This window comes from Zerene cesonia, chromosome 26, assembly GCF_012273895.1.
Source record: "Zerene cesonia ecotype Mississippi chromosome 26, Zerene_cesonia_1.1, whole genome shotgun sequence".
Taxonomy (NCBI): Eukaryota; Metazoa; Arthropoda; class Insecta; order Lepidoptera; family Pieridae; genus Zerene; species Zerene cesonia.
Genome location: NC_052127.1, coordinates 993560 through 1004604, shown reverse-complemented (window position 1 = coordinate 1004604; position 11045 = coordinate 993560). Strand labels below are relative to the sequence as shown.

The 11045-nt window shown below is 39.8% G+C and overlaps 1 protein-coding gene across 1 annotated transcript in view; it reads right to left on the bottom strand.

Moving 5' to 3' along the window:
• Positions 1–11045, bottom strand: part of LOC119836902 — a 130517-nt gene that overhangs the window by 37651 nt on the left and 81821 nt on the right. The window contains 21 exon segments of the mRNA XM_038362354.1: positions 1–139; positions 532–731; positions 1207–1331; positions 1781–1941; positions 2297–2421; positions 3205–3395; positions 3954–4150; positions 4423–4582; positions 4951–5117; positions 5470–5611; positions 5935–6047; positions 6265–6396; positions 6743–6900; positions 7278–7403; positions 7736–7817; positions 8399–8542; positions 9166–9273; positions 9718–9820; positions 10166–10366; positions 10552–10784; positions 11042–11045. The exon segment at positions 1–139 is cut by the window's left edge and continues 32 nt beyond it; the exon segment at positions 11042–11045 is cut by the window's right edge and continues 203 nt beyond it. Of these exon segments, the coding sequence (XP_038218282.1) occupies positions 1–139; positions 532–731; positions 1207–1331; positions 1781–1941; positions 2297–2421; positions 3205–3395; positions 3954–4150; positions 4423–4582; positions 4951–5117; positions 5470–5611; positions 5935–6047; positions 6265–6396; positions 6743–6900; positions 7278–7403; positions 7736–7817; positions 8399–8542; positions 9166–9273; positions 9718–9820; positions 10166–10366; positions 10552–10784; positions 11042–11045 (3011 nt within the window).

The window sequence follows — 11045 nt, the reverse complement described above, 5'->3', positions numbered from 1 at the left end:
TGGCGGCGTGCAGGCGCTCGAGCCGCTCGGCGAGCCGCAGCGCGGGCTCGTCGAGCGCGGCTCGCGCGCGCGCGCCCGCCTCCGGCCCGCTGAACTCCTGCGCGAGCGACACTATGTCGTCCGCTGCTATGTTCACGCTCTGAGGGGAAATTGTTTCAACATTTATTAAACACGAATGACGTAGTCACAGGAACAGGCGACAGGAAGAAAAGATATAATAAGTGTTATTCATTCGGTGATATTTTTTTTCTATTAACAAAAAACGTAACAGTACATACAGACTATTACTTAATGATCAATTACATTTTTTTTCTATCGTAGTATTTATCATTTGTAAACCATTTTGATGATAATATATTTGAAATTAATTTATTTAAATGGATTGTATGATATTAAATTAAAAATGCAACAAATACCGCATTTTCTATACATTATTGTAATCATTAAAATAATGTTTCATATTGTTCAAATGAATACTAATTATCACAATAGATAGCGCGGGTGTCTTTCAGGCACAGCACGGTACATCACCTGTAGAGGCGCTCTCAAAGCGTGCACGTGCTCCGTCAGCCTCGCCACAGCATCCTTGGCGACATTGGGCGGAGATTGCAGCGCCGCTTCCAGCCGCTCTTCGCATCTCGCGAGAGGAGCTTCCACCGCCCGGACCTTCTCGAGGAACTCGCCGAGTTTGCGGTTCGTGGACTCCAGATATTCGATCTGTTGTAGCACTTCTGTGAAATGGATACGTGTGTAAATAAATTCCATTTTAATGTTCAGAATTTGAATAACTATTATAAAAGAAAAAACAATTTGAAGTCGATTTACGCCTTCAATTTGTCAAATGCTCCACACATGAGGCAATAGCTTAAGAACAAAAAGAATCATGAAAATCAGTTCACCCAGTAGAAAGTCCTTTAGTTTGTACATTAAACCCTCTCCTTTTTTGAAGTTGTTAAAAATAAGTCAATGTATGTAATAATATGGTAGAACGTTTATAAATGAGGTAAATAGAAATGTTTATAAACAATTTTGTTTCTAGATCAATACATAAATTTGGAATACAGATGTACCAAGCATGGGTGTAGATTAATTAATATTTCAACAGGCACTAGTAGTTACAAAATCGTAGAACAACTAGAAAACATTGCCTTTTCCTTACGACAAATGTCTATTAACAATAGTCAATGTTTCTAAAACAAAACTTACCATTATTGACTCTATCCCATTTCTCCTTCATGGTGTCCAGTTGTTTCCTCACAATCTCCTGGTCAACGTCACAAGCTGATATGAACGTCTCGCCAAGTGTCCTGTTGTTTTCGTATTCACCGGATCTATAATAATTGTAAGGTGTATTTATAATTCGTCTCATCATCATCATCACCCGTCCATATGTGGTACCACTGCAGGGACACAGACAAGCTATCGAATTTTGTACCAAAAATTTTATGTGCAAAGTGACCGGACAATTTTCTTTTATGCCGTAAGTGGGCAACTGAGCTGGTGGTTTGCCTGGTAAATGATCACCACCACGCAAGAACAGCCCGCTTTCAAGGGAAAATGGATAAGGAATGGATTAACGACTGGAAAGAAGGAATAGAATGAGAGGGGTGAGGAAAGGAAATGGGCCTACGGTTCCTTCATTCACCGTACGAAATACAGTAGCATACTAGTATTTCACGCCGGTCTCCTGTGGGGGTGTGGTACTTCCCCGCTCCGAGCTGACCCAATGCGTGCCGAAGCTCGAGTCCCACATGTAACAATGTCAGTATCCCCAACCCACCGCTTCCAGACATCGTTCCGGATGTGCTGCAGGTCCCTCAGCTGCCTCTCCAGCTCCTTGCGGGAGAAGGCGACGGGCGGCAGCTCGCGCAGGCGGCTCTCCACCTCGCTGAGCCACGGCAGGAACGACTCCTGCGCTTTGCTGTATTTGCGGCAGTGTTCCTGTAATATGGAGACAGTGTCAGTGCATCTTAATATATACAAATTACGTGTCACGTTGTTTGTCTGCGATGGCCTCCCAAACTACTCAGCCGCTTTCAATCAAATTTGCACAGCACGTGCAGTTCGATCCAATTTGAAGATAGGATAGTTTACATTATTTCAATTATGATAAATGACTACCCGGGCGGAGCCGGGGAGTGCAGTTAGTTTACATATTTCTCCTGGATTATAGGATATTTATGGTACATTCGTCATTGTAAATGTGAAACAAAATATAAAAAAAAAATTCATTTCATTCTTGTAGTTTTCTAAGCGGATACTAGACGACACAAATTGTAAATGTTCATAGTCTCACCGTGGCTGTCTGCAGTCGGTTGTACCTGTCGACTGTCTCTCTCTTCAACTTGTCCCATTGACTCTGAATCCTGTCCAGGTCTTTGCGCAGCCCGGAGAACGCTGGTTTCTTCTCCATTTCACGACCTTTAGAACAAATGTTCATTAATGATATAGTTTTAATTTAAGACAACATACAAACAATTAGTTTGCTAATGTAGTTTGTATGACTCTTGTAGCATTTATTCAAACATTAATGCAAATAATCATTATTGTACTAATTATGAAAAAACAGTTCTATAATGGGTGTAATATTGTTAATTTAAAAATGAATTTGTCACTATCAAGTGTGGGTATTAAATAATTACATCAAGTGGAATAATTAGCACAAACATGAAACGTAATTCAATTAATTAGTAAATGACAGTAGTATGCGCACTTGTATAGAACTGTGTGATTTTTATTGGTTGTGATGTGAATTTATTATTGTTATAGGTTTGTGGTTCCGATTGTGCGTGCATACGCATGCGAGTGTGTACGTTTATCAAATAAACAAAAAAAAATCCGATTCATATTGTATAAATGGTTACGTGTGAGTGCACATCATAATCCAGTAGAAATTTATCAAAGCAAAGATTTTGTATTCACGGTAGTGATTTGTGCATGCGTACGTGCTCGTTTATATGTATACTTTAATAAACGAGCTTCTACGTCTTTATGTGTGTGATAACGAGCGTCATTATAATCTCGATGCGCTCTTGTATATAGTTGTGAGTGAATGCACGCGGAGGACTGCGTGTACGTGTACGTGTAGATGTGCGTATGCGTGTGCGTACGCGTGTGCGTAAGCGTGTGTGTGTGCGTGAACGTGTAAGTGTAGGTTTGCGTGCGCGTGTAGATGTGCGTGCAGGTGCTCGTGCAGGCGCTCACCCTTGTCCAGCAGCATGACGATCTCGTGCTCGCGCTGCGTGAGGCCGCGGTAGAGCGGCTCGTGCGCGTCGCGCGCGGCGAGCAGGCGCGCGCGCTCGGCCGACACGAGCAGCCGCGCCGGCAGCGCGCCCAGCTCCGCGCCCAGCCAGCCCAGCGTGCGCGCCGCGCTCTCCTCGATGCTGCGTCCGTCCCTGCAAGACACGCCACACGTGACGTTATGCGACATGCGATGTACGTGCTACGCGAACGCATACCGACGCTTACAGACGTAAAACGACCGGCGAAATACCAACAGAGATGTAGTTAAGTTATACGAGCACGTGCTATGCGTTACAAAGCGAACGCTCACTGACAAAATACAAATAGAGACATAGTTAACCCTTTTAGGATTGAAAATTAATAACACACTTTCATTCTTCCAACCTAACAAAGTAAATAACACAAAACAAGTAAAGACACGGAAGAAGTTTTTAAGATTAATGGATAATTTCACTATTTCATTTTTAAAAGATTTAGTTCAGTTATTAGTGTTATTATGCACGACCATAACTCATTAATTTCTATCCTTGTCTTATTTCGGTTGCCTGCTGCTATCGCTGCCAACGATAAGGTCGCCCTCTTTATAATAGCTAATAGATTGTTAAGTTTTTAATGTATTCTATATGCACATTATATAATATCTCATTCATTAATTTCATTAAATAACATAAAAATCTAATGATTGCTTAAATGACTCGACTTAAACTAACTTGAGTGCCGCTTCGATCTCCGCCTTCTTGTTATCCAGTTTGCGTTGGAGCTGGTCGTACTGCCTCGCGGCTGCGGCCAGCTTGCTCTGGATGTCCTGCCTCGAGCTGGCGTCACCCAGCACTTCGGCGAGCGCAGCCCCAGCTGCCTCCAGGTCAGCCAGAAGAGGACGTTGGCCCTCCAGTTGGCGTTCTAAGTTCTAGAGATGTCATAAATATTTTTTATATTCGATCATTTCACTGAATTTCGTTTAAATAACTGTTAATTTAGTTATTGAAATATACTCTAGAGAAACAATTAACAAAAGCTTTTTATTATATTAAGCATGTCATAGAATTTATTAAATATTGATTTACGGCGATCGAAATTAAGTTATAAACAACGATTGTCACATGTTGATTAATGAGGATCTATAAAATGAATATAAAATAGATAAATGGAATGCCATCACATATAAACCACTTCACTAACCTCAACCTCCCGCAGCTGGTCTGCGGGCTCCTGTCTCGCGGACACATCATCCAGTTTATCAGCAATGTTGTGCAAGGCGTTCCGCAGCCGTTCCAGCCCGGCGTCGAACTCGCGCGACGTATCCGCCGCAGCTCCTAGACTTTCGGCACGTTGTTCCAACCTGGGTAATATTTAGGTTTCTGTAGTTATTTTTTATGGCAACACCAAACAGCCATTATACGAAGTAAACATTGAAAAAGCAGCAGGGATGTATCTTTGTTTAAGCTTGTACTCACGCAAAACACGCGAAAAATGTTCCACACAAAACTAGGAGATTACTTTAAGCATGGGCTAATATCACCCTATCGCGACTAAAAGCTCAATTTTCGTCATAGTGTTTTTATTCTCCATTATAAACTTATTAAATTAAAAAACTTTATGTAATCTTTACATTATCTATATCTAATTTAATCTGATATTATGCAACAGACTCAAACTTTTATCATTTCAATTATTTGACGTGTATATATAATTTTCTCAACAACTCACTTATTCAACAGATCGTTCCACCTATCCTGCAGATCCTGGACCTTCTGGGCCAGCTTCCTCACATCAGGGTCGTCGTGCGGCAACTTCTGCAAGGCTGAGGCAGCCACGTCCTGCAGGTGGGACAGCTGCGGCTGCTGGCCGCGGAACTCTTCCCGGAGTACTTGCACCTGGAGTATTAGAAAGATACATGCATTTGAAATGTTTTGTCATGGAAACTTATTCAAGATTCCAAGACATAATATTATTGATTTTAGCTGTTAAAATCAGTGAGAAATGGCAATAAAAGCAGTGTTTTTTATTAACTATCTAAACTTGCTTAACAAATTCTTTGAATTATTGCACATGAATTGGTTTTACATCACTTGTAAGGGCTGTAATTGACACATTGTGACCATATTTACTTAAGACTTTACTTTTTATGTAACACTATTTAATTTAATCCCATAGCCCCAAAATAACATTAACAAATAATTGACATGAAGAAAATCTTAAGGCCAATTCTATACAATGAAATCGCACCTGTTGCACTTGAGTTTGCACCATCCTCGAATCCGACGAGATCGGTCCGAGAGCGGCCATCATGCGCTCTTTAGCACTGAGCCACAGGGACAGGCTGCTGTGCGTGTCCAGGAGTTCCTTCATCTCTTCCATTAGTTGTATCCTGGAAATGGTAATTGTATTTTTGACTTAATCTAACATAATGTATGCCTTAATGGGTACCCATTGGTATGTACATACGTCGTGTGTTAGTAAAGAAAGAAAAAAAATTAAATGTTATTCTTTCTTCATTCTTTCTTAAATGTACCTTTCATACCTTCGTTTCAGGTACGATGTGGTGAAAATTTCTGTGAGCAAATGAGCAAAATTTTTAATCTCATATTTTTGCTTTAGCCGAAATTATGATCCCATATCCCAAATTCCATAAATAATTTTTATTAAGAACACATTATCATTAAAGTTTATCCAGCTAAGTTGTACACTTACTTGTCTTTAAACGAGTCGTGCAGAGCCTTCCAGCGCGAAGCAACGTCCGTCACTTCATCCTGCAGTCTGTCGGCTCCTTGGACACTTTGCTTGCGTTTCAGCAATTCACGCACCTGATTAAGGTTTTTTTTTATAGTAAGATAATGTTTATTAGGTTAGTGTAAATAGATAGACAATTCCATTTGGTCCTTTGACAAAAAATATTGTATGGTTTTATTACTAAGAGTTAGAAAAGGTTGATCATTGCGTTTTAATTTACGGAAAAAGTCGCAATTTCCCTATAAAATATATCTACGAGGCTAAAATTAAAGTTTACAATTTTCTTTTTACCTGGGTCTTGGTAGAGTCGAGAATGCTCTGTTTCTCATACATCTCTTCGAGCACAGCGCGTGATTGCTTGATGATCTTGTCAGCTTCTTCCTTCGTACTGGGCACTGATTCTTTCGGCAGTTGCCTTTGTACCTGATTGACCAAAAGTACAGACAAATTATGATATTGGCACATTAAAAATTTATTTCAAGAATTTTGCTTATATTTGATAATTCTGATCTAGAAATATCTGCTACAATTAATAAGTAAGTTCGTAATAATATTAGCATAATATGTATAACATTTATCATTGCACTCAATTCAACTGTGCGTAATATTTTATTGTTAAATATTTGCGACTTGTAATATTACTAATTATAACACTATTCACTAACAATATTGCTTACAATATTCACTCCTTAAATTTTATCTCACACTCATTTACACAGCTAACAAACAAAAGCGGACCAAAAGTTGCACCCTGGGAAACCCCACACACCTTATCCAAGAAGTTGTTCAACGTCCTGAAGCTGTCGAGATGCCGCTTAACCTCTTCCCTCATGGCATCGAGCTCGTTCTGTCTGTCCGACAGTTTTGCGCCGATCAGCTCGTAGCGGTTGTTGATTTCCGATAATTGTTGTTGTACCGGTGATAGATCTACGATGAAAAAAATGCATTTTTTTTTAACAAATTTGAAGTAAATATTTAAGTTGTTAGTGCTTCTAGGTTATAAAGTTTTATTAATGGAGACAAACTTGAAGGATGCAGATCACATGGATTTTCTAAATAGAATCAAAATATGTGTTAGCACATAACAGGTACAGATTATATAAGTAAGACGTTAAACGGTTTATTCATCGAAATTATACCCAAAAACACGACATAAGTGGCCAAATTAAAGTAGAATACTATAAAACTGAATTGTCAAAAGCGATAAAACAATTACACGTATAACCAACAAGATAGCAAGATTATAGTAAAATTCTTGAAAAAAAATGTAACACTATTTTAAGCATTAATATTAATATACATACCCTCAAGATGGAAGCCATCCTGGCTGGAGCGGCGCGACGAGAAGCCGCTGGACGCAGAGTGCGCCGAGGCGGGGCTCACTACACCACCTTTGCCCGGGGAAGGGGACCGCGTGTCCAGGGTGCGGCCTGGAGAGGGAATAACTCAGGATAAACGTATTTTGGCATTGTAATGACCTTGATCGTAACGACGTAAAACAAAATCACTTTCTTCGTCTGCCTTTATGTATGCTTAAATATTTAAAACTACGCAACGAATTTTTACGAAATTTGGTATACAGACAGGGTATGAGCTGACTTGGTTGATAGGATATTTTTTATCCCGAATAACTGCTCCGTTGGGATAAAACAGGAATAAGCAGGCACTAAATCATTTGTAAATGTCCTAATTCCACACGGGAAAAGAAAATATAAAATAAAATGAAACAGAGAAATAAAAGAAGTATGTATGAGGTACGCACTGGGCGTGTGCCGCTTGGTGGGGCTGTAGGCGTGGCGGCGGCGCGGCGACAGCGCCTCGTACGCCGCGCCCGACTCGTTCACCTGCAAGCGTGCATGTCGTTATATCCCTGTAGCTATATATAGATTAAAAGCTCAAATTGTCATCTCCATAAAAAGTCTAATAAAATGCAGGAAAAAAAAGGAAATATATAAAAACATTTTAACAGATTTATTCATTATGCAATACACCTTTATTTTTTCTAATTCCACCTAACATTAGACAAAAATTTGTCGTAAGAATTTAAATTATTTTCCTTCCAACATATAAACTTAATAGAAATATTTAATTATTATTACACAAATAACAAATATAACATTTTTAAATTTTATATGTTTAACATTGTTTGTTTCGATTAGGAGAATGAAATAACAAAGTGTATTTTTTTTTTTGTAATATATACCTAAATCGATTCGCATTCAAAGGGAATTTTTTTAAAAATCTTTCTAATTATGTGATTAATTAAAAATAGGGAAGTGTTTTCTTTGAGTAAAATTTGCTATCTCCAGTATTTGAGATACCATTTCTCCAAGGCCTATCAAATTCCACCCTACTGACTTGTTTAATGCTAAAATCTCGTCTAATATCCGTGTTTAATTAATACGCGTCATCATCAATTAGTTACCTTATCAATAGTCATAGAGAAATCTCTGAACTCCTTGGCGAGTGGCCTTATCTCGTCCTGTTGCTGTTTGATCACGTCCAAGTCGACCGCCACTGGGCGCAAGTGGCCCACGCGACTCTCCATGCTTTGGAGCCATTCTAGCACCTGGATCATATAAATTTAAGGTCGAAAATATGTTTGGAATATAAATATAACAATGCCGAACAAAAAAAAGGCGAAATCTTGGTACACTGGTTCATGAGAGTTATAATACTTGATTCGGGAGACATTTCATTTTAAAGTAGTATTAATTTCAGTTTGAGTACGGGATGGCGCTACCCACCACAATAGCTCTGTCCTTTTCCCACACTAGAATTATTAATGCTTAAAGGCGTCACGGTATACCCCCAGGTAATAATCATTTATTAGTCAACTTTCCTGACAGGAAATATATAATATAATATTGAAAATAAATTTAAAGTATTTTCTTTCTCTTCATTTATCCTTACAAACATTAGTTATCCCAAAGAAGAATATTAGATAAAATTCATAGAAATATAAAATAGAATATTCTCCAGTCTATACTGGAGAAATTTGATAGAATATGAATTATGAAGCTGGATTTTAAACTATTTTTTTTTCACAGCTGACTTCGACCAGCTGACAGCTGAAGTACTAAAGAATAGAAAATTGCTAATCCATGTTAGTTCAGATATATAATTATCAAATACATCTAAATTCGCTGCTTTAATATAGCAAAGAATAAATAAAGTAAAAACGCAACAAACCTGCGAGCGCAGAGTTTCATACTGATTGAGCTGGTCGCTCTTTTGCTTGGATAGTTTCTGTTTCTCTTCGAGGCTCGTGTTGAAGTCGCGCCATTGGTTCTCTATGGCCTGTGGATAATATAAACCTCTATCAAATCACAAGTTGTATCCCGCGGCATCACACGCGTGCCACCGGGTAAGAAGTAGCCTATGTGTAAATCCAGACAATAATAATCTACGTATCATATTTCATACAACTGGGTGGACGTATGAACATAAACATCCATTCATCCGGAGGCCCATATCCTTTTACTTCCCCTTCCCAGTCCTTTCCTTTATTCCTTTATCCGAATCCTTTCTTAATTCCTTCCCAATTTAAAGTCGGCAATCCATTTGTAGAGGCGTAAGGTCTGCAATCGTCCTTATGCTTCTACAAATGTCCATGGGCGGTGGTAGCGCTTACCATCAGGCGACCCACCAGCTCCATTGCCGACGGTGACATAAAAAAAAAATCCATCCATATATATAAAACATAATAATCTACTAATTTAACATATTTATATACAAACTTACCTTTAATCTGTCTCTCACTACATGAGTGTCGGTGACATCTTTCTTGGAGACCAACTGTCTGCCGGCGCGAAGGCATTCCTCGACCAGCGGCATGTTCTTATCTCTGTGAAATCATTTAATACTTATATAATATATTACAATAGGAGGCCCTTTGCTTTCTCCCCACCCTTCCCATTCCATTCCTACTTTCCAGTCGTTAATACTTTTCTCTTACCCCCTAAAAGCGGGCAACCATCCGCAAAAGCACTACCTCTGCGGATGTTCATGAGCGGTGGTGATCACTTACCACCAAGCGAACCACCAACTATTTGCCCGATTATGGCGTAAAAAAAGATTGCACTACACTTTGTGCTTGAAAGTTGGAGGTGAAAAAAAATGTTATAGGTACTAATAAAAATTAAAAAAAGTCTAATTGAGGTTAGTCCAAAACAGGAATCAATATAATCACCTGGCGTGCGCCAAATCGCTCAGTCTGGCGGCGAGTTCGACCTGAGACAGGCGCGCGAGCTCCCGCGCGTCCGCCATGTCGGCGAGCTGCGCGTGCGCCGCGTCCAGCTTGGCCGCCTGGCCGCTCCACTGGCTCAGCTCCGACATCACCTCGTCCAGGAACTGGCCGCGCTGCGACACGCGCTCCACGAGCTTCTCGTATCTGGATGATAGTAAATTCATTATTATTTTCTTATAACTATGAAAGTTTATACAATGAAATTAAGACCCCGCCCGGCGGAGCTGTAGGCAACAACTAGTCAACTTATAAATTAGTTATATGCGAAATCTGCATTTTAGACACATTCCTATGCAATCCTCTCGTTTCTCTTTCTCCTTTCCACCCACCTAGTGTACAGATCCTGAGCGCGCTGCTCCAACTTATTCGCGATCCTGGCGTTGGAGGGTGTCCTAGCGGCCTCCCTGGCGGCGGCCGGCAGCTGCGCCAGCGCAGCTCGCCTGGCCTCCACCTCGCCCTGCGCCATGCGCTGTTCGCGGATCTGTTCTTCCAGACGCTCGCGGATGAGAGATGCCGGTTTGCTTTGACCCCTGGAAATATTGAGTATATTTGAAACATTTTACTTTTTGTGGAAAAACATAAATAACAGGCTGTTTTAGTTTGAAGACCACAGTTACAGTTATTAAATTTTCTACGTCAAATAGACGATATTATACGATAAGTAGGTACTGTTAGCATTAAGGTAGTACAAAACGAAAAACAAACTACAAAATGTGTTCGGAAATGTACATTAATGCACATAACAATATAACGTGGTAACATTCAGAAAAAACAGATCATTTTTTTAAATTTCGCCTTGGCATATATCTAAGTTTCCACTAAA